Source organism: Anomaloglossus baeobatrachus, chromosome 7 (assembly GCF_048569485.1).
Source record: "Anomaloglossus baeobatrachus isolate aAnoBae1 chromosome 7, aAnoBae1.hap1, whole genome shotgun sequence".
NCBI classification, from domain to species: domain Eukaryota; kingdom Metazoa; phylum Chordata; class Amphibia; order Anura; family Aromobatidae; genus Anomaloglossus; species Anomaloglossus baeobatrachus.
The window spans coordinates 96,070,609-96,095,504 of NC_134359.1; the positions used below are offsets into that span (position 1 = coordinate 96,070,609).

Sequence of the window (24,896 nt, forward strand, 5' to 3'; positions counted from 1 at the left end):
GTGCACTGACCCTAAACCCGGCATCATCGTCGGTGACAATGCACAGGTACACGCGTCTATGCAATGACACCAGGCATTCAATAGCATGTTAGGACACCCACAGGGGCGTGCTAACATGCTAAGAGGGTGGACCTAGTCGGGGTCAAATAACGCCCCTGTGACTAGTCCCCTCACTCATTAGCATATCATATGGGATCTTTAGAAATACTTTTTCTAAAGATCTCTTTATCTATGCTATTATCTACATGGACAGTCAGGCAGGGATTAGCAATATGCACCAGAACGTCTCGTGGTTCTGGGTGCATATTGCACCTGACAAGATCCCTTTAATCATGGTTGATTAAGATATAATCTGAAACGCGTCTGTTTCCAGGGGTGCCTTTTTTACCACTTTGTGATGTCTTTGACAATTTGGATGTATTAGAAGCTTTGTTACGTCAATGACACGAGCTTCCTCCATATCGCCGGATTTTCTTTGTTTTTTTTGTTATTCACTTATTCGTTGGTTCTCGAACCTTCACCATCTTATGAGCAGCCTGTTTAGTGATGGAAATACTGGCAAAATGGGCAGCAACATCCAACAAAGTCTAGGCATGGCACAAATCCCCTTAGGATATGTGAAGATGTGGAATATTTGCAGCAGATTTTGTTCCAAAATTCCATCTTTTGGCAGGAAAAATGCATCGTACAATATTTCCATTTTTGAAACTTTTTATTACTTGCGTTTTCTTTTATGCAGTTGAATGGTTGAAAAATCCTGAAATAATTGATATGAACAAAAAATGTAACGTGCATGAGATTTTTTTTCTGCAAAAACAAAAAACAAAACCTTACGAATACTCGACATGTGCAGAAGCCCTTGCTCGGACGCTGTGGGTATTGCTGTGTTATTACACGCCGCTCCTTCAGCGTTATCCAGCTTATGTATGGCTCATCAGCCATGAAACACTGCTTATTTCCTACTCTCGGCGGAGTTTGGTTACAGAATGATGCACGTGCTAAGCCGAGCGATGAAGAAATATAAATATATATCTGAATTTAATATTTTGCCGCTTGGATACACTAATTAATTGAAGCGGCAAAGATTGATGTGTCTTGGGAGCTGGACGCCGCTCAATGGTTAATTAGTTGTGAGTGGAACAGAAAGCTGGATGAGTTGTACATGATGAGATCCGCTCCTTGTGCACACACATTAGAGAAATGCTCATATGGGAACGTTATATGGGTGATTGCCCGCTTTTTAGTGAATTTGCAGTAAGCAGCGGAGCGCCGCACGTCCATTAAACTGTTTGTTCTGTCTTACAGATGAAAGCTATTACCAAGGTGGGAAATTCCAGTTTGAAATTGAGGTTCCAGACGCCTACAACATGGTGGTGAGTCCACATCCAGCCTTCATGTACCAGAATAGAGAGCGATGCTCCCGGGGTCCCACGCCAAATCATTTCTGTTCCCACAGTATTTCTAGGAGGCCTCCACCGCGCAACCTTGTGTGCCCTGGAAAGGTTATAGAAACAAATCACAAATAGAAAAGTCCATGTAACTCCGCATGTCAATAATACCTTGGAAATTAGATCATAAGAGCTATTCATAGAGCTGCATAGTTCTCCAGAGTAAGAGGCTTCACCACAGAAAACCTTGTGCAGATCTATTTCATTTAGGTACTTTATCTTATTAAATATTAATATTAATAATATTATACAATAGTAAACATCAATGATATCTTACTTGTTTAACTCCCTTAACGATCCATAACGTACTATGTCCGTCATCCGCCATCTGTCTGCTTTTCATGCGGGCTCGTGCGCCGAGCCCGCAGCTTACCCTGTACGTCAGCTGATTTAGACTACTTACACACATCAGTTTTTTTCCATCAGGCACAATCTGGAAAATAACGGATAAAACTGATTCGGCGCCGGATTCGTTTTATCCCCATTGATTTGTATTAGCGCCGGATTGTGCCTGATGGCCTTGCGTTGCATCCGACTTTTGCTGGATCCGTCGCAATCGGCTAATGCGGCGGCCGGATGGAACATCTCTTATAACGTTTTTTGTCTCTGAGAAAAAAAACCGCATCGGCGCGATACAGCGTGATTTACAATTGAAGCCTATAAATGCCGGATCCGGCGCAATGCGGCAAAAAACTGATCCATTTTTGTAAATTGAGCATGCTCCAATGTATTGAAAAAAAACGGTTCCAGCAAAAAATGGACTAAACGGATGCAAAAACGGATGCGCTGGATCCATTTTTTTGACGGATTAGGTATACCGGATCCGTAAAAAAAAGGATCAGGCACATCAGTTTTTTACATATTCTGCGCCGGATCCGTTGCGTCAGGCACACGCCGGATTGTGCCTTATGCCAAAAACTGATGTGTGAAAGTAGCCTTAATCATCCATCATGTGCCTCTTACAGCTGTGGATGGAGTTGCGCTCCATACGCAGCTGTTAACATGTTAAATTACTGTTGTCAATCTCTGACAGCGGCATTTAACGGGTGTATGCTAGAGAAGGAAAATTGGGAAAAATAATTTTTAATGTTAAAATGGGGGTCCGTCTTATAAATCTAATGTGTTTAATATTAACACACCGGCAGGGGTGTACGCTGTTCTGACCCCTCATCGGCGCAATCGCGTAAAACCGATGAGTTGTCATCACAGCCAGCCGTCAGTTAATGAGCCCTGAGTCTGTCTTCGCAGTACTCCTATGAAAACCAGCCCGTGGCCAGCGTTCATTGGAGACTGTGGCATTGCTGCATATAGTGATCAGATTATTGCAGGTTCAAGTCCCCTAAAGGGACTATTAAATGCAGTAGAAGGTTATAAAAAAAAAAAAAAAATGGAAAAAAATCTTAAAATATAAAAGTTGAAATCCCCCCCACCCCCTTCGTTTTAGCGCATTAAAAATGTAGAAATAAAAAAATACACATTTGGTATCGCTACATTCATAAATGACCAATATATCAATATATAAAATAAATTAATCTGATTGGTATACAGCGTAAAGAGAAAAATAAAATCAAAACTCCAAAATTAGTTTTTCAGCGGCCGCAACAACAGAAAAACATGTCATAACAGGCGATCAAAACATCATACATACCTTTATTGATATTATTTTGGGGGTATCAGCTCAGGGTGCAAAAAACAAGCCCTCACACAACCCAGATCCCAAAACTTTAACATATTACGGCTTTCAGGAATCCGTGATACCAGCAATTTTATATTTATATTTTTCTTTTTGTTTTTTCACCACTTAAATAAATAAAATAAAAACTATACATCTATATATATAATTTCCTTATTCTGTCTGTCTGTCTGTCTTGCTCCAAAATTGTGTCACCGTGACAGTGTCACCGTGACAGTGTCATTTCAGTGACAACTGTCGGATTGGCTGCTGGGCTCGGGCTCGCCCTGCCCCCCCCCCCCCACGGATTGGCCGCTTGCCTCGGCCTGGCCCCGCCCCCCGCATGGATGAGCCGCTTGCCCCGGCCCTCCGCACGCATCGCCCGCTCCAGCGTACACCGGCTCCCGGTACACATGTGCAGGGAGCCGGCATACGCTGACGCCTCGCCCGCTCAGCCCCGCTTCAGCGTACACCGGCTCCTGGTACACATGTGCAGGGAGCCGGCATACGCTGACGCCTCGCCCGCTCGCCCCCGCCACACGTTGGCACACTTGCGATGCTGGGATCGTGACGGAGCCGGTGTACGCTGGTAACCATGATACACATCGCGTAACTATAGGAAGCGCTTCCCTTAGTTACCCGATGTGTATCATGGTTACCAGTGTACACCGGCTCCCAGTACACATGTGCAGGGAGCCGGCATACGCTGACGCCTCTCCCGCTCAGCCCCGCCCCCGGCGGCCCCAGCATGGGGGATGGAGCACGATGGGGGGTGTGCACCATAGAGGATGGAGCACGATGGGGGTGCGCAGCATGGGAGATGGAGCACGATGAGGGGTGCGCAGCATGGGGGATGGAGCACGATGGGGGGTGTGCAGCATAGAGGATGGAGCACGATGGTGCGTGCGCAGCATGGGGGATGGAGCACGATGTGGATGCGCAGCATGGGGGAAGGAGCACGATGGGGGGTGCGCAGCATAGAGGATGGAGCACGATGGTGCGTGCGCAGCATGGGGGAAGGAGCACGATGTGGATGCGCAGCATGGGGGAAGGAGCACGATGGGGGGTGCGCAGCATGGGGGATGGAGCACGATGGGAGTGCACACCTCCCCCCAAAACACACACACACCGCCTCACGCGCACGGCACAACACACCACACACACACACTGGGAACCACAAACACCGCCCTACACAGACACCCACACAGACAACGCCGCACACACACAAAACCCAACACACAAACCGAGGCATACATAAATATACGCACATACCACGCAACACACACTGCACAAAACATACCTCCCCCCCAAAACACACACACACACTCCACACCCACACAAACCGTGCAACACACACAGCACCACACACACAGAACGCTGCAGACACACAACGCTCCACATACAACGCAACACACACAGCGCAACACACATACAACACTGCTCTCACACCCCCACACCCAGACAACACCCAGGACATTTACAGCGCCCTCCACAAACACTTGGCAACTACACACAACATATATATATATATATATATATATATATATATCATACATTAAATACACAATACGTACATTCTAGAATACCCGATGCGTTAGAATCGGGCCACCTTCTAGTGTTTTAATATCTGTGTAATTGTACTGACTGGAAAATCAAGATGCCAAGTCAATTTTATGGTGAAATGAACTCTGGAACTAAAAATAGCCCAAAACATTTTCTGAATTTCACTTTTTTCCTGCTATTTTTCCACGCTCTGAATTGATGACATCATTCAAAAGTACAACTCATCCCACAAAAAACAAGCCCTCGCACGGCTATATCGATGAAAAAAATAAAAAAGTTATGGCTCTTAAAATAAGGGGAGTTAAAAACAAAATCGCAAAAAATAAAAATCGCCTGGTTCTTACGGAATTAAACCAAGAAATTCACTAAAAATTACCAAAATAAATCCCAGAAGTTGTGACTCCCTGAAAAAGGCATTCCCTATAAATCTTAACGAGTAGACTAAATACAAACAACACAAAAAAAATCTCATAAGGCTCCAAGTACTGTATGTAAATTCAGTACGATATCACAATTTAGATGATACAGTTACAGAGTACTGTATATACTCGAGTATAAGCCGACCCGAATACAAGACGAGGCACCTCCGGTAATTTTACCGCAAAAAAAATAGGAAAACTGACTTGTGTCTTATTCTAGGATTATAAGACACAACCCAAATTTAGAGAAGGAATATTGTAAAAAATAATTTTTAATGTTAAAATGGGGGTCCGTCTTATAATCCTAATGTGTCTTACATTAACTCACCAGGGCGGAGCAGTGGTGGCAGTAAAATGGCTCAGGAGGCTGGGTCGGCAAAGCTGCGAGCTCGGAGCACGGGGGTGTCCATGGTTTAGGAGGATCACAGGACGGAACGTCGGCAATATTTCGGGCTTAGGAGTGTCGGGGCTCAGGAGGGTCGGTGATACTTGGGGGCTCATGGGGTGCCGCGACGGGCCACATTGACCCTGTTGGCAGGCTCCATTGGGCCCACCAGCAGTTGACGCAATAGACTTGAAGAAAATGGCTGTGGGAGCAACATGTGCGCAGACTGAGATCTGGGCTCAATGGTGCCCGCTGCAACACCACTGAGCCGCCTGTATCACTTACCCTTTTGAGCGGCAACACCACCACAACACCTCCAACCCACTGTATTGCTGATACTTCGCCCCATGACCCCGCTTCGCTGCGCCAACCTGATAAGCTTTATCTGGATTATATAATGCAACCACATTTTACACCCAGTTTTGGGGGGAAAAAGTGTTTTATAACCCTCACTGAAGTATGAGCCGAGGGGGGCTTTTTCAGCATAAAAAATGACCTGAAAAAGTCGGCATATATACGGTAATTACTTTTTCAGTGAGTGGTGTAAACCAAGGACAAGTCTCTACCAGTGGGCAGCAGTCCTCTATTGTATGGATCATGCCTCTGCTGTAGGGCAAACCTTACTGAGACGAAGATCATTTTGATTTAGATATATTTTTTATTTAGTTTGTGTCTTTAATAAATTATTTCTTTAAGAATTGGAAAACAATGATGTATAGCCAAATCTAAAATGTGAGTGAAAAAATCATTTTTGTGCATTTCATAATAGTAGGTCATTATGTAAGGAAACAAGCTGTTGGTGCTTTGTACTTAAAGCATAACCATTGTTTTAGTTTTTATTTCATAAATCAATCTTACACATGAAAAATAAGCAACTTGTAATGTATCTTATTAGAGAAATCTGCTTCTTTCTCTGCCAGAATTGATCAGTCATTATCAAAATTCTCAATTTTGAGGTTAATTCTGTATTCAGGGAAGACTTTCCCATTACTGAGATAGGAGTGGGCAGTTGGTGCTGATGAAATTCTTTCAAGATATGAGGGGGCGGAGCTATACATCGGGCTCCTCCTCTCATAGAATCTCATAGGCACCAACTGCCTTCTCTTATCTCAGCAATAGGCCAGTGTCTAGTGCAGGATTGGCACATGTCAGATGTGTGTATGTGTGTAATGTGTGGTGTCCTGTGTGACTTTAACATCGTGTTTGTTGCCCATGAGTGGCACGTCTTAGATTTCAGTGGCATGTATTTTGGAGGAGGAGTTTTCCAAAAGGTGGGCTTACAGACTGTAATGCAGAAGAAAACAGCTCCAAAATGCGGATTGATATGGCTTTCAATTAACTGTTCATGACTGTGTGGTTGTATAATTAGAATCATCGCTTTCCTGCAAAGTAGCCATTAAAGGGGTTGTCTAAAATGAGAAGAAAATTAAGCGGTCTTCAGTCACGTGAATTTATTGCTTAATTGTGACATTGTATGGTCAACACATTGTAAGGCCGGTGTCACACTTGCGATTGCCTCGCGTATATCTCGCGCGAGTTTCGCGGTGCATCACCTGTCACGGACTCTCACGCTGCTCACAGGAGCGGGGTCGGCTGCATAGAGATGCATGCAAATGACCCGCTCCTGTGAGCAGAGTGTGAGTCTGTGACGGGTGATGCACCGCGAAACTCACAAGATACACGCGAGGCAATCGCAAGTGTGACACAGGCCTAACGATTCCTCCGTATCCCCGTGCAAGTGGGCAATCACATGGCCGCGTGTATGCGATTGGCATTCTTGCGATTACATGCTGACTAGACTTCTTCCACTACAACATTGAGAAGCAGAGAAGAGTCTAGTTGGCATGTGACCTCAAATCTGCAAATGACATACAACAGGTTACGTGACTGCCCACCTGCACAGAGAATCGTGAAAGTGAGCAGAATTTTGTAGTCTACAGTCACATAGAGCGATTGAAGACTTTCCTTCTCGACCAGAACAACCCCTTTAACAATCTATTGGTAAAACTGCACAGCTTCACTTTTAAAAACCGTGATTGCTGGATTTAAGCCGCTCTTCTTACATGACTGATCCTGGCCTCCATATTCTTTCTATACTTTGTTGAGATGTGGCCACTTACAAATCTATCCGATTTTATGTTGAAGCGCAGTGTCTAGCTATAGGGGTCAGGTTATATCCGTTTACCTCTAGGGTGGACCTCATAAATTTAATAAAGTTCTCATCTGGCCCTCAGCCCAACCCAACTCCATTCTCGATGCCTTGGCCCCAGGCACCAGAGTCCAACATGGTGTAGGAGCAATTACTGATATAGAGCGGAGTTGATCTGATGGTTTCACGACCCATAAAAAGCCGGCAGAGACCCTTACAGCTTCCAGCATCGCCGAACACCTGGAACGGGAGCTTGTGATAATTAATTTTGAAGTTTACCTTGAGCTGAAGCATAATGAATCTGGTTTGCCTACGATGCCATCTGGTACCAGTCAGGCTCATTTGCCCCATCGATATGGATACTTTCTAACAACGAGTAGATGAGATTGTGTTTTCTCCATCTGAGCCAGATCTTCCCGGTCACTCCCGAGCTTGATTTTGTGCTCGTCGTATTTTTAGCCCCATTATGTTGCATTTCATTGCAATAAACGTAGCATATGTCATGCCGGCTTGTATTTTGCAAAGACAATCCCGTCTGCCAGCTCGGAGAAGGCCGCCATGCACGCTCATTATGTTATGTCGAAATCAATCTGTGTACATACCAAAATTATGTATTTAAATGTCTCGAGGACTTAACGTCACAGTCTAAGTAGGTTAAAGAGTAAAAAAAAACACTGCAAGTCTGTATGAAATTAGACATAATTACATTTACTTATTCAGGGGATTAAAGTCTGTTGTGATTTTTAATTATCTTTATGTAGAGTTATTGTTATAACTGCTGTGCAATAGTTATAATATACATTGCGGGAGTGAATATACATGTTTCCTAACTTACTGGTAAGATTGGTATGTTATTGTTTGCTTGTCTGTTACTGTAACATCACTTTGCTTGTTCTAACCTAAAGTTCTGTTGTGACTAATGTCACCTTGGATGTAACGCCTTCCGCCTACTAGAAGGATTAAAAGGAAGATAAAGCATCCTCTATACTTTGCAGAACCCAGTGCCAGACATTCTTGTATATGTATAAAGCCTGGGTAAATTAATCCGACTTACTAACATTTCAAAAACAAACAAAGAAAAGATTAAGATGATTTGGGCAAATAAGTTCAATAAAGTTAGGAAGTAAAGTAAGCCAATGTTTTAGCTGCCATACACTAACATTGTATCGAGAGCTGGAATGTTATAGGGAATCTACCCGATCTGAGAGCAGCATAATGTAGGCAAAGAGATTCTGAATCAAATGATGTATCACTTAGGTTACTGGGTGCAGCAGTTCTGACTAGTGATGGGCAGACCCGGACTGTAAGGCCTAAGCCACAGAAAATCGAGTGCGAGTGGAGTGCGATAAAACATCGCATTCCACTCGGACCAATATTAGCCTGTGTGTCAGCGCACATGAGCGATTATTCTCTCAGCCCTAATCGGACCGAGAAAACAATCAGAGCATGCTGCCACTGTAATGCGAGACTCTTTACTCTCGCACCCATTCAAGTGAATGGGGCGAAAGAAAAATCCCACTGCACTCGCGGTACTCCGGTGTACCGTGCATACAGAGCGAGAATCGCAGTAGCCAGCTACGGAGGACAGAGGGAGAAAAATCCCTCCCTCCCTTCCTCCGTGCCAGCCCGCACCTCCTCAGTGCCAGCCTGTCCCTCCTGAGACCCGGGCCGTCCCCCACAGCTGAGGTCCGCTCGCACGGTCGGACCGCAGTCGCAGGGATACTAGCATGACACTCGACTCCTGTTGTGCTGCCAGCACGAGCCGAGTGTCATGCTAGCATCGCAGCCTTAGGCTGGGGCCACACGGGGCACTACTGAGGCCACACGATGCTTAGTGTGAGTGCTCGCATGACACACTGCTCAGGTGCTGAGGGGGCTGCCAGCGCTGCAGAGGGGAGTGAGTGATTTATCTCCTCTGTTGCCAGCTGATGCGAGAATCGCACTGCTCTCACGTTATACCGGTGTAATGCGAGAGCAATGCGATGTTTCTCTCGTCCCATAGACTTGAATGGGTTCGAGTGGAACAAAATCGCATTCCACCCGCAGCATGCTGCGACTGTTTTCTCGGTCCGGTTAGGGCTGAGAAAAGAATCACTCATGGGAGCAGCCCCATAGAGTAATATTGGTCCAAATGAAATGCGATTTTTTTTTTTTTTTTTTTTTTTATTTTTATTTTTTTTTTTTATTATCTATCGCATTGTACTCGCTCCATTTTTCTCGCCGTGTGTCCTAGGCCTAAAAGTCCGGATCCGCACAGTTTCAAATTTACCCGAATGCCAGGCTCTGGATTTCGGGTGTTGATCTGTCAACTTTGGGAACAAAAAAGAAAAGGAAAAATAAAAAAAATAAGAATAAAGGAAGCACTTCATACTTACCGAGTCTTCGGCGCGGCTGTACTGTGCTCCCGCGGCCCCCCATTCACTTCCAGGGCTGCTCATTGCCTTCATTGTATATGCACTGCTTTCCCTGCCCACTGGCCGTCCTAGCGTCTGTGATTGGTTGCAGTTAGACGCACCCCCAGCCTGTGTGGCAGGGTCAGCCTGCAGACAATCATAGGCGCGGTCTGCGGGTCCCTAAGGTACAGTAAAAATAAATATTTGTCGTAGGATTACCCCGTATTATGATACCCAGCACAGATATAGCTTATAGCTCCAGACACCAGCTGTGCACTTATCTTGACTGTGTATCAAAATAGGAGGAACCACATGCAACTTTTTTAAAATTATTTAAATAATTAAAAAAAACACAAAACAGCATGCGGTCCCCCCCCAATTTTGATACCCAGTCATGATAAAGCCCGACAGCTGGGGGCTGGTATTCTCAGGCTGGGGAGACCCATGGTTCCTTAAAGTCCGGTCTAAATCCACACGTTTGCAGTCCCTCTGTGTCACTCTTTGTGACTGCGGACTTGTGAACCCTAACATCATATGCACTGCGAGGATTAGCCGATGTAAGAGCCACGATTGGCGGTCAAATGGACCCAAGTGTGGGATATGTATACACTCGGACAGAATCTGGCTAGAAAGGCATGGCCTTACGCAATGCAAGTGTATTGAGTGAGACTGCAGCCCTCTAATTGGATTCTGTCCAGGAGCCTGCATATCACATACTAGCGGCTATGTGACAGGCGTTTCCGGCTTTGACACCAGAGACTCCTTACAGCGCACAGTACATACGATGTGAGGATTCATAAGTCTGTAGATACATAGTGACACATGGAGCGACTGCAGACTTGTGGATTTAGACTGGACAACCCCTTTAATCTGTCTTCCGCTTTATCCAGGAAAGTCCAATCTTTCTAAATATAAAATTAATTCACCCGATCCACAAATAAATGCAATAAGAAGTGATTAACACATCGTATCTGCACAAGTATAGTATCAACTCATCAGGTCAACACAGAAAAAAAACAATCCCTCAAACAACTCCCTCGACGAATGTCACTGATTTTGGAAAATGGCTACTCAAGGTACTATATTATTTTAATTTTTTTTTTTTTTTTACCAATTTAAAAAAAACAAAAGTCACCACCAATGTAAGTAAAACTGATAAAATGGAAAGATGGAATGTGCCATTCAGAAACTACAACTAGTCCCACAAAAATTCAAGATCTCATGGCTTTTTCAGAAGAAAAAAAAGTTATGACTTCAGGAAGAAGGTGAAGGAAAAATCAAAGTGCAAAAAAAATGAAAAAGGGGTGAGCCCTTAAAGGGAACCTGTCACCAGATTTGGCCACTATAACCTGTGGCCACAACCACTGAGCTCTTATATACAGCATTCCAGAATACTGTGTATAAGAGCCCAGGCTGCTGTGTAGAGCATAAAAATCACTTTTATCATACTCACCCAGGGGGACGGTTCGGTCTGATGGGTGTTGCTGCTCTCTAGTCCAGCGCCTCCTCTCTGCTGCGATTGCCGTCCTTCTACCCAGCCCAGCATGGATGACGTGTCCTACGTCATCCACACCGGCCGGCATTGCGGTCCAACGCAGGCGCTCTTTTATTTATCCAGTTCAGAGCAGATCAAAGTACTGTAATGCGCAAGCACGTGGGAAGGTGAAGGACCGTCCATGCATGCGCACTAAAATACTTCTATCTGCCCTGAGTAGGGCAGATCAAAGTGAGCCAGCGCAGGACCGCAATGCCGACCTTGTGTGGATGATGTAGGACACGTCATCCATGCTGGGCTGGGTAGGAGGAGGACTGCAATTGCAGCAGAGAGGAGGTACTGGACCGGAGAGCAGTGACACCCATTGGACTGGGACCGTCCCCCTGGGTGAGTATAATAGGTGTATTTTACATTCTAACGAGCGGCCTGGGCTCTTATACACAGTATTCTAGAATGCTGTATATAAGGGCTCACTTGTGGTGGCTGAGCTTATAGTCGCCAAATCTGGTGACAGGTTCCCTGTAAGGGTTTAACTCAGTTTTCTGATGCAAAACTGCTTGAAATGTGGAAAAAGCTTTTCATCACTTGTAGTAGCACAACAGTGTTGTGATACTGTCACACGGTGTTTGGCTCTAAACTCACCGAGTGTCATTTAGGCATCTGACACTGTTGACCCTGCAGAATGACACTCCACACTATGCCTTCTCTAATGCTTCTGTGTTTCATAGACAGGCTCAGGCATTGATCAACTTTGTGCTCATTAGGGTTTAATTAGTGATTAGACTTGCAGGAGTTAATCTCTGCTAGCCTGCTACTTACCTCTTGGATCACGTCTTGTGGGAGACCTATCACAGTTACCCCCCGCCTTTTTAAAATGGTGTAGCCTGTCTTCCCATGCCGACTAGATTTTGCTAAACCGGTCCCTGTGCTGCTGTGTTCTAGTTGCTGGTGAATTATTACATTCTGCTTGGTGTGCTGTGGAAATCCTCTCATAGTTTGGTAATTTCCTCTCTGCTGGTTATTTCCTCCTTATCACGTATTGTCTTATCTCTGTGTGTGCTAGCTGTGTGATAGTTTTTGATTTCCCCATTTGTGTATTTCTGTGGGTTCCTCCACTCCTGTCCTGGACTTCCCCTGGGTTGGGGAAGTGGGGGTATAAGATTAGGGCTTGCCAGGAGCGCAGGGTAAGAAAGGCGGCTCAGACATCTTCACCACTAGAGGTATCTCTGGGATTGGAGACAGCTAGGGCCCCCTGAGGGCCAGTCCCTTTTTATCCCATCACACTCCATGACAGATACATACCGTATTTTTCGGATTATAAGACGCACTTTTCCTCCCAAAACTGTGGGAGGAAAATTAGGGGTGCGTCTTAAAGTCCGAATGTAGCTTACCCGGAGAGTTGTGCAGAGGGGTCAAAGAAGGCAGGGAGATGCAATACACTGTGCTGTCGGCATTGCTGGTCTGTGCGATGCTGTTCTGTGCATCGGGCAGCGCCACTCTGTTCTGTTTGGAGCCACTCCGTTCTGCTCTGTGCATGGCTGCTCCATCCTGCTCGGCTGCTCAGTGCATGGCTGCTCTGTTCTGCTTCGCGCTCGGTTGCTCCATCACCAGCTAACCAACCAACAGAGCAGAGCGGCGTCGCCGGCCCCGCGCAGAGCAGAGCGGCGGCACCGGCCCCGCACAGAGCAGCACCCGCAGTGAGTATCTGGGCCCCCCTCTATACTACTTGCAGTACTCTAGTACCGCCCCTTCCTCCTGTGACCCCTGCTCTTCTGCAGGCCCCCCTCCCTGGTAAGACACCACCAGATTATAAACAGACCTCATATTTTTTTTTTTTTACCTTTTTTTTCCCCTCCAAATTTGGGGTGCGTCTTATAATCCGGTGCGTCCTCATAAAATGAAAAATACGGTGAAAAATAACAACATATATATATATATATATGTGTTGCGTCACAGAAAATGGTGACGTAACAGCGACGTCGCTGTCGCTATGTGTGAACCCAGCTTAATGATAAAATCACTGCAGAGTGAACTGTTGACATTCTACAGAAATGTCACCCGAAAGCCAAATATCCCAAACTTTTTGTGAGTAGTGTGTATATGTATGTATGTGTGTGTGTATATGTATGTGTATGTATGTGCGTGTGTGTGTGTGTGTATATATATATATATATATATATATATATATATATATATATATATATATATATATATATATATATATATATATATATATATATATATATATATATATATATATATATATATATATATATATATATATATATATATATATATACATATATATATATACATATATATATATATATATATATATGTGTGTGTCTGTCTGTCTGTCTGTCTGTCTGTCTGTCTGTCTGTCTGTCTGTCATATATATTCTGTGTGTACACCCTCTTTGAAAGGTCAGATTTTAGCCAATATCTCACTGAACATGAGCAATTTCCAGAATTTTGGCAAGGCTGGGTTTCATAGAAAACCGTATCAATCCAGAACATGAAAGTAAGGTTAATAAAACAGGTATACGAAAAAATATATTTTTTGTAATCATCGCAGGTGACTTTGAACTTTTCTGAATCATCTTTTTGTCCTGATTTTAAAACTGAATATATTTTTTCTGTAGCATGTATAGTTTCTATGGAGCAGCATCATTATTATAAGGTATAGGAAATATACTGATGACCGTAATCTACATATCAGAAAAAAAAATGCTTCCCCTTACAAAAGTTTTTATTGAACCAAAATAATTTCACATGCAAAATAGTAATCAAAATATGAGTAGAAATTAAAAGTGCTGACATTAGACTGTCACTGATACGATTTTTCAGGGTTGTCCCTATATAACATCTAGCAGTAATCTGCCATCATTGAGTCCAAAACCCCTGGTAGCCGTGTTCCATTACTTTAATGTCCTGGTGAAACCGCTCGCTTTGTTAATCGCTTACATCACCAAGATTTTGAGTAAAGAAATCTAAATGTGAATGCAAAAAGTGCATTTTCAGAGACATGCGACATCCAAGACACTGGTATGCATTTAGCAGTTCCTCAACACATTCAGCATATTCTGCAGATTTATTTTTTCCTAAGATGTTTTCATAGATCCACTTAAAGCTTTTCCAAGATCTCAATTACTTATCATGTAGAGTTCCTTCAAACACATCATCTCTCATAAGCTCTCGGATCTGAGGATCAACAAATACCCCTTTCTTCAGGTTTGCTGGTGAAATGCTGGAGAATTTCTGTGAAATGTGCTGGAACCCTTGTGAATTTGTCTTTGGCTTTCACAAAGTTTATAATCAATCCCAACTTTATATGTAGTGGAGGAAGAAAGATTTTTGTTGGAGCAACTAAAGGATTATGCTGAACATTGTCTCTACCTGGAGCATAGATGTTTCTCTATCCCCAATCACAATGAACATAATGCTCTACTGTATTTCTACTGTCCCATGAACACAAAAAGCAACAATATTTTGTGAAAACTCCTTGCATTCCCATCAGCAGACCAATCACTTTCAACTCTCCACAGATATTCCATTGATGATGCATATATTGTATAGCATCCAAAACAATCACAGATTTTCATAACTTTTCTTTAGATGACATGAGTGAGAAATAGGGATTGATTGTTTTATATTTCCATTGTGAAGCAACACTGCTGTCAAACGTCCCTGGGATGAATTAATAAACAATCACCAATCTGCTACAAAATACTCTTGATTCAGTTCTTCAAAAAGGCCATGCGCATTGTTACAGTACACCATTGGTCCATCAACTGTGAAAAATTGTTAGTGTTACTTCTGTTTCAGTAATAACACACTTTGACATCATTATGAAGAAGATTCTTCTGTTTTAACCTACATGCAAGTTCAGCTTTATCTTTTGACAAGGAAAGGTCTCTGAGATCATTTAATTCATGTGGAGTAAAGCGTTGTGGCTGCTTCATCAGGTACATACTTATCTTGACTTGAGGTCTCCATGTCTTCTCCAGTAGCTTCAGCTCCATAGTCTTCATATTCTACTTCATTTTCATCCAATCCAGACAACGGTGGGACAGGAACTGGCAAGGTACCATCATGTGGAACTGATTCAAGTTCAGGGTAATTAATCTTATGTTTGTTCTTTTGTAGAAAAGCCCTTCAGTTTGACAAAACAAAGGTAGCAGTCTTTACTATGATTCTTGGGTTGTCTCCAAATCATGGGAACAGCAAATGGCAAAGCCACTTTCCTCATATTCAACCAGTCACAAAGACCATTTGAACAACTTGAGCATATTACATGAGGGGCCCAGCATACATTGAAAATGCAGAAATAATGTAATAACAAAAATACTTCTATCTTAGAAAATGTATGTGATAGAGAAAAACTAAGCATATTTTTGGAATCATCATATCAAACTCCATAAAACAGACATATATTACCTTTGATGATTTTTTTGTGTTGACCAACTTATGTTGCAAAAATTTTTGATTTTTTACACAAATTAGTTGTTGCAAAAATGAATACACCCTACAGCAAAAACAACTACATCTAGTATTTTCTATGACTGCCATGATTTTTAAGGACAGCACCAAGTCAAAGCATGGAATGAACAAGTTGGCAACATATTACAACATCCATCTTTTTATTCTTCAACAACGACTTCTTTAAAGTTTTAATGCTGGATGGAGAGGGATGATCAACTTAGCGCGTCATAATTCCCCATAAACGTTTCTGTTGGGTACAGAGCAGGAGACATACTTGGACACTGAATCGATTTGACCCTGTTCTTTCTTTCCTCAAAAATGCAACATGTATGTGTTTTGAACTATTATGTGGCAGAATTGCACATCTACCAAAGGCACGGAGTGATGGTAGCATCTTCTTTCATTATAGAGCAGTATATTTGCAGAGTCATGATACCATGAATGAAATGCCACTCCCCAACACTAGTAACTCATGCAGCCCCACATAAGGATACTGTCTCCACCATGCTTCACTGTAGGCAGTGTGCTTTAGAGTAGGATATTACTGTTGGTTTTGGCACGTTAATTTCATAAATGGTATCATGAAGCAGCAGTCTGCTCTGATTCTTGCTGCACTTTTTTTTATTTGCTACGTTTCACCCTTATTAATGCATTTTTAGTGCAGATTTGAAGTATAATTATTTTCAATGTTTTTTTGTACATAAATTCTGAAATCCTGGGTTTAATTATGCAATTACGTTTTTACTTGCATTTTTTTTAAGCTCCCATAGATGCCTATTGTGAAGAAAAATGTATTGTTCTACAGTGTCTATATATGTGCAGTGGACCTGAGTTGTCATGAAACCACATCCATTTTGCTTGAACTGTTCAACACAGCAGATTTTCTGCACAAAAAAGCTCAGCAGAAATTGCACAGCATTTAGACAAGACAAGAACGTGACCTAAATAATAGGCTTCTATGCAGAAGTATTTGTAGGGAATAAGGTTTACATGTGAAGGGGTTTTTCCTCTTCTTTTTTTTTTTTTTTTTTTTTTTTTTTTTTTTTAAATTTGCTTAATGGTGGTTTTAAACATAAATATACAAACATTGCTTATCGCCTTAGTTCCTGGCCTCCCTAGTGGTCCATATGGGCACCCGGACCGAAGCCATTTAGTAGATGAAGTGTGAGGTGTGACCAAAGAGGCCATTGATCAGGCTGCTGTTAAAGGGAACCTTTCAGGGGCAATATGCACCCAGAACCACGAGCAGTTTTGGGTGTATATTGCTAATCCCTGCCTAACCGTCCCTGGATCTAGTAGCATAGATAGAGAGCTTTAGAAAAAGTATTTCTTAAGAACGTGTTTTATCTGCTAATGAGCGTGGGGACTAGTCCCAAGGGCATTTCTCCCCTTAGCTAGTTGGCCCACATAACATGCTAGCACACCCCTGTGGGCGTACTAACATACTAATGAATACACAGCGACACCGCACATACCTCACTGTTCACGGTGGCCGGCGGAGGATGGATGCACACTGCCCATGAACCGGAGTCCCCGGGACGTCCGATCATGGGCCCTAAACTGATGCCGGGTGTAAGCTTCAGTGAGGTACAGTGCGCATCACCAGAAGTGCTGAGGACTCCGGATCATGCGCAGAGCGCATCCACCTCCGGCCGCCATGAACAGTGAGGTATATGCGGCGGCGCTGCGTATTCATTAGTATGTTAGTACGGCCACAAGGGCGTGCTAGCATGCTATGTGGGCCGACTAGCTAAGGGAACAAACGCCCTTGGGACTAGTCCCCACACTCATTAGCATAAGATAAAAGATCATCTCTTTATCTATGCTAGTGTATACAGGGACAGTTAGGCAGAGATTAGCAATATGCACCCAGAACTGCTCGTGGTTCTGGGTGCATATCACACCTGACAGGTTCACTTTAATGTATAGGGCGTCATCACTTCTGGTACTGCGAGGCCGTCGAAGTGGCAGGGGATTCAAGGAATAAATAATGCTTATTTCTATATTTTATAACATTCCTTGTTGTGTTAAGGCCGCTTTACACGCTGCGATATCGGTACCGATATCGCTAGCGTGGGTTTCCGCCCCCATCTGTTGTGCGACACGGGCAAATCGCTGCCCGTGCCGCACAACATCACCCAGACCCGTCACACGTACTTACCTGCCCGGCGACGTTGCTGTGACCGGTGATCCGCCTCCTTTCTAAGGGGGCGGTTCGTTCAGCGTCACAGCGACGTCACTGCAGCGTCACTGAACCGCCGCCCAATAGAAGTGGAGGGGCGGAGATGAGCGGGACATAACATCCCGCCCACCTCCTTCCTTCCGCATAGTGGCCGGGGAGGCAGGTAAGGAAAGGTTCCTAGTTACTGCGGTGTCACATGGAGCGATGTGTGCTGCCGCAGGAATGAGGAACAACTTCGTTACTGCTGCAGTAACGATAATTGAGAATGGCCCCCCATGTCACCGATGAGCGATTTTGCACGTTTTTGCGACGATGCAAAATCGCTCATAGGTGTCACACGCAACGACATCACTAATGCGGCCGGATGTGCGTCACAAATTCCGTGACCCCAACGATTTCGCATTAGCGATATCGTAGCGTGTAAAGCCCCTTAAGTTTAAAAAAAAAAATAAAAAATTCTGTTTCTTCATAAGTCTGATACACCATAAATAAATCCAAGTTTGAGCATACAACTTGTCTTCATTTAAGATGGATAGTACTGCTTGGAGTGCCAATGGTCAGACGTCAATTATCAGGAAATTGCCCCCCATCCTAGGGTTAGGGATACATTTTGTTTGTAGGATTTCCTCTTTAATTGGACAAACAATTTTAATATTCCTAATTGATTTAATCCCACTGTTCCTCAAGACGTACCAATTGACCACTGGGTATGGCCTTTAGGAAGACGTCAATCTGAAATTGAAATGTGTGTCCATTATTAGGTTCTTGTTTGAGTAGAGTTTCTTTGTAATAATTTAACCTTTTTACCTCGATAGTTTTTTATTTTTTTTTGTGACTATTTATTCAGCGATGGTGCACTGCTCAGTATTTGGTGCAGAAAAGGAGCTGCCGCTAACACTATCGATTAGAATTCGGCAGACCCAAACTTTTAAGTTCAATGTTCGTCCTGAACACTGACGTTACAAAAAAAAAACAAAAGTGTTTTGGTGCTTTACGTATGCAAACCGCTACAGCCTCCAGCTGTCTGCTTAATCTGCACTGGGTATCAAAATATGGGGGGGCCCTATATCATTTTTTCCAATTATTTATTTTTACACTCCACTTCAGGGACCCAGACAGTGTGAGGGCAACTAAACAGACGCTGGCACAGAGGGTAGATGGGGAAAGCAGGACAACAACCAATCGCAGATGCTATCACAGAGGGTGAGCAGTGCATATTCATGAACTTTAATGATCGGACCCAGAAGCAGTGCAACAGCGACGGGAAACTCACCAAGTGTAATTTTCCTGCTTTACTCACCGTAATACTCTGACAACATTATTCCCGGAAACCAAATGTGAGTCAGAAATGCATCCAGGCATCTTTCTCATGCTGTTCCCATTCAGTTTCAGCACTTTCCATCCATTGCAGCATTTTTATAGCCCTCACAAACCGGCCTCCAAAGTCCACTTGGAAATTATTTGATTTTCCCATTGACTTACATTAGGTTTGCTATTCGTGACAAATACACAAATAGAAAGTATTCAGCAAACAGAATTTGAACCAGAATGTTTTACCATTCACCCATCACTAGTTATATCATATATGGTCTGGTATTCCTTCCACACTTTTGGCAGCAGCAGACTAGTTGGCAGCTATTGATGAATAATCCGTTTATACGGTTATTTTTGTGTAATGTTAAAAATTGCTTTAGATGTAGATTCCACTTATCTTCAATACTTTTCATCTATATATGAATGTGGCTTGTTGATTTTTGCTAAAAAAAAGATGTATTTTTTATAAGCTCTTTGGCACTTTGCTCCTGTTCTATAAAAAGATGTCATTTCTGAGTTAGACATGCAATAAAACTCTGCCTTCCGTTAGAGGTTTTTTCATTTTTTTTTGCAATACGTACAATACGAACCGACTAATCTAGGATAATACTAACCGCAATCTATGCATCAAACCTCAGTGCATAAATGCAATAAAATGTGCGCTACGAATGTCCACTGCTGTGTCCTATAGATAATCTATACCATGTAGTGTCATCTTTTGGTCACAGCAGTGGAGAGTCCCAGTGTATATTCTCACAAACTCCTGTTTTAATTATCTTTCTAGGACAGGTATATGTCGGTCTTACAAGATGACGGCAGTGTTCATGTAGTACAGCTACTACCTCCTTTCCAAAACAAGTATGATTTACTATTGAGAGGTTTTTTTCTCTCTTCTATTCCTGTAGAACCCCTTAAAATGTGGACAGTGGAATTTGTAAAGCCTACAATGCTGGCCAAAAGTATTGGCACCCCTGCAATTCTGTCAGATAATACTCAGTTTCTTCCTGAAAATGATTGCAATCACAAATTCTTTGGTATCATTATCTTCATTTATTTTGCTTGCAATGAAAAAAACACAAAAGAGAATGAAACAAATATCAAATCATTGATCAGTTCACACAAAACTCCAAAAATGGGCCAGACAAAAGTATTAGCACCCTTAACCTAATACTTGGTTGCACAACCTTTAGCCAAAATAACTGCGAACAACCGCTTCTGGTAACCATCAGTGAGTTTCTTACAATGCTCTGCTGGAATTTTAGAGCATTCTTCTTTGGCAAACTGCTCCAGGTCCCTGAGATTTGAAGGGTGCCTTCTCCAGACTGCCATTTTGAGATCTCTCCTCAGGTGTTCTATGGGATTTAGGTCTGGACTCATTGCTGGCCACTTTAGTAGTCTCCATTGCTTTCTCTCAAACCATTTTCTAGTGCCTTTTGAAGTGTGTTTTGGGTCATTGTCCTGGTGGAAGACCCATGACCTCTGAGGGAGACCCAGCTTTCTCACACTGGGCCCTACATTATGCTGCAAAATTTGTTGGTAGTCTTCAGACTTCATAATGCCATGCACACACAGCAGTCCAGTGCAAGAGGCAGCAAAGCAACCCCAAAACATCAGGGAACCTCCGCCATGTTTGACTGTAGGGACCGTGTTCTTTTCTTTGAATGCCTCTCTTTTTTTTTTTTTTCCTGGAAACTCTATGTTAATGGCTTTTCCCAAAAAGCTCTACTTCCTTCTCATCTGACCAGAGAACATTCTTCCAAAACGTTTTAGACTTTCTCAGGTAAGCGTTGGCAAACTCCAGCCTGGCTTTATGTCTCGGGGTAAGAAGTGGGGTCTTCCTGGGTATCCTACCATACAGTCCCTTTACATTCAGACGCCGACGGATAATATGGGTTGACACTGTTGTACCCTCGGACTGCAGGGCAGCTTGAACTTGTTTGGATGTTAGTCGAGGTTCTTTATCCACCATCCGCACAATCTTGTGTTGAAATCTCTCGTCAATTTTTCTTTTCCTTCCCCATCTAGGGAGGTTAGCCACAGTGCCATGGGCTTTAAACTTCTTGATAACACTGCGCAGCGTAGACACAGGAACTTTAAGGTCTTTGGAGATGGACTTGTAGCCTTGAGATTGCTCATGCATCCTCACAATTTGGATTCTCAAGTCCTCAGACAGTTCTTTGGTCTTCTTTCTTTTCTCCATGCTCAATGTGGTACACACAAGGACACAGGACAGAAGTTGAGTCAACTTTAATCAATCCATGTCAACTGGCTGCAAGTGTGATTTAGTTATTGCCAACATCTGTTAGGTGCCACAGGTAAGTTACAGGTGCTGTTAATTACACAAATTAGAGAAGCATCACATGATTTTTCAAACAGTGGCGATACTTTTGTCAACCCCCTTTTTTATGTTTGGTGTGGAATTATATTCAATTTGGCTTTATGACAATTTTTTTTCTTCTTCATTGAAGACAAATTAAATGAAGATAATACCAAAGAATTTGTGATTGCAGTAATTTTCAAGAAGAAACTGAGTATTATCTGACAGAATTGCAGGGGTGCCAATACTTTTGGCCAGCACTGTATATAGGCTATAACAAATGTATCTCGAGCATTCTTGGTGCATCCCTTAAAGAGGACCAACCACCAGGATTTTTCTAGATCTAAAGGCAATGCCATACTGGCACTAAGGTGCTGAATCCAGGCTTACCTGTTGTACAAAGATCTGATGTTTGGTTGATAAAATATCTTTCTTCAAAGTTGCAGAAATGCACTGCACTTTGGCAGGTGCAACGAGGATGGCCCTTTGTGGGTCGGGTCCCTGGCATTTATTACTTCTCCGGTGTCCTCCTGGCTTGCTCGCTTTTCTTTATTGAATATTGTGCTTTCATTGCTGTTGGTGGTTTGTGCGCATTGCCACAGTAATTCTTCCTTCATGAAGATTGCTAAAATACCCTGGGAACAGGGAAAACAGAGACAAACACGGCACCAATCTGAGTGTAGTGAGTTTTTTTTAATGATGAAAAAGTTGAAATAGTGGAACGCTCACCTGGTTCAGAGGATAGAAAGCCTGGAATAATCCAAGAGGAGGTGATCCACTTTGCAATAGGATTATGGTGCAGTATGCAGCAATCGCACTGGATACTACAGAGGAGCCCTCCAGCAGGTCCACTTAGTGAGTAAGTTCCAAAAGCAATTACCAGTCTTGCGGCGTTCCTGCTACTAATGATGGAACATATTGGAAGATTTTCGGTGATGTGACTAGACCAATGTATGAAAAAGTGAAAAAAAAAAAAAATTATTTGTAAATTAAAATATGACTCTAAAATGCGTTTTGGCTTAGATGTTTTATCCTTCAGCCTTCTTCAGGTATAATTGAGAGAAAAAAAAGATATATTCATGCCGATGCCTCTCATAGTCTTCACTGTAGTGTCTTCAATAAAAAGGCGCCGGATCACGGTACAAGCATGCGTGGACTCCAACGCCATTTTAGCGAAGACAAACTTACTCTGGCAACGCGCACTCTCTACCACCAACATAACAATATTCAAATAAAGAAAAGAGGGTGAGCCAGGTGGACACCAGAGGAGGAATAAATGCTAAGGACCTGACCCACAAAGGCCCACCCCCACTGCACCTGTCCAGTGCATTTCTGCAACATTTGATTAAAGATATTTAATCAACAAAGCATCGTATCTTTCTACAACCAGTATGCCTGGATTTAGCATCCTAGTGCCTGTATGGCACTGCCTTTAGTTCATATAGCAAAATCCTGGTGGGTGGTTCTCTTTAACACTGGCCAGGACTCTGAAGACCTAAGGGTAGTCCTCCTCAACTTCTGTAGTCCGCTTTAGGTCTTAATGCATGTGAGACCAAGAACACTTTCTGCCCAAATCTTTGTCTGGGGGTGTTTATTCTAATCAAATTTTTAAATCATAGATTCCACTATTTTATTTTAAAATCAGGAAATATGTTTTTAAACTATAAAGCTTAATTTTCTTGGCTTTGTTTGGATAGTGACATTTAAAGCACCTCTCCCAAGTTGTGATGTCTTCTAAATTGATGTTTCTCAACTCTAGTCATCATTTGCTGCCAACAGGTCCTGTTTTCCTTTGTATTGCTCATGCTTTCTTTCCTTATACCTCCATAAAGTTGAACATTCATTTGTTATCAATGTGGAAAGGGAGAAAAAGCTGCTGGCAGATTCCTCTGGCAGTGGTTGTCTTCCATGGACACAAAATGATTGGGAATTTGAGTCAAGTTGCCCGAACCTTCATTCCCCTGATATCATCTGTAGGGCGACAGTTGGGAGGTCCTCTTGACATCAGACTGCCAGCTGATATGGGTGGTTTCGTATGATTTTATTGTATAAGAGGGCCTTAATTTGTTTACTTTGCATCTTTGTTATTCCTATGTATTTCACACCTAAACGGTAATAGAAAATGGGTGGGACTCAGCACCAAGATGGATGAATAAAAATCTTCATGCTTTATTTGAAAAGTTTAAAAATAAAGAAAAAGGTCACAAATCATCCAAAATCGCCATGCAACTTGCCGTGCGGCTTGACGCGTTTCGGACACAAAAGGGGGAATTTAAAAACAGTCCTTAATCATAAGCCATGTAGGATGGGAGGCAAGAGATACATATAGCACCTTAAGAAGCAATGAAATACAAGAGCAAGATGGAAAACAGGAAGGGAGTCCACCGAAAACATGCAAATTAGTAAGAGGGTTGGTATATCATTGGATTCTCTTAACCCCATATGCGTATGTATATCTACTGGGGAATTCAATGAAAAACAATTCAAATAAAGCATGAAGATTTTTATTCATCCATCTTGGTGCTGAGTCCCACCCATTTTCTATTACCGTTTACTCTGAAGCTGGACCTGCCTGTCCGCAGGACTACGTGCATCAACCGCAGACTGGAGGACCTTACATGGGTGAGCTGAATACCTTTTTTTCCTCTATTTCACACCTAAACAAGCAGATAAGCAGTCGTTCAATTGGTTCGAAAAGCTTTTACGTTCTGCTGTACGGTGAACTTTCAAGAGTCCATGAAAATTTGTGAACACCCTCTGAATTTTTGGTGGTATTACTGCGATTTCTGGACTTTTTGAGACATCCTCAACTCTGTTCATATTCGTGTTAGCACCTTACCCTACCAAATATGAGGAGGTATCTGCTATACCAATGGATACCTTAACTAAATGGCTTGTGAGCACATTCTCCTTCCACTCCACCATTAGAAAATTGGCAAATAAAGAGAAGACCTCACCCCCTTGGAAACCTTCCGCACTTGGATAAAATCTTGGTTATTGAATGAGAAGTGCGTTTCAGAATACAAGCCGGTCCCTTATTTTTAATATTGGGTCATCAGTACTGAGAACACAATGGC

The 24,896-nt window shown here is 42.9% G+C and overlaps 2 protein-coding genes across 6 annotated transcripts in view; one reads left to right on the forward strand and one right to left on the reverse strand.

The window, feature by feature from the left end:
• UBE2F (ubiquitin conjugating enzyme E2 F (putative)) overlaps positions 1–24,896 on the forward strand; it is a 302,268-nt gene that overhangs the window by 143,455 nt on the left and 133,917 nt on the right. For both annotated transcript variants that reach the window (XM_075317487.1, XM_075317488.1), the window contains exon 5: positions 1,306–1,373. In XM_075317487.1, the coding sequence (XP_075173602.1) occupies positions 1,306–1,373 (68 nt within the window). The remainder of the gene's footprint in view (positions 1–1,305; positions 1,374–24,896) is intronic.
• Positions 728–24,896, reverse strand: part of RAMP1 (receptor activity modifying protein 1) — a 464,674-nt gene continuing 440,505 nt past the window's right edge. For 3 of the 4 annotated variants that reach the window (XM_075317492.1, XM_075317495.1, XM_075317494.1), the window contains one exon: positions 728–1,494. In XM_075317492.1, coding sequence (XP_075173607.1) covers positions 1,439–1,494 — 56 coding nt within the window. In that variant the 3' untranslated portion in view covers positions 728–1,438. Of the gene's footprint in view, positions 1,495–22,682; positions 22,761–24,896 lie in introns of those variants that run through there. The other variant, XM_075317491.1, reaches the window with a different exon arrangement.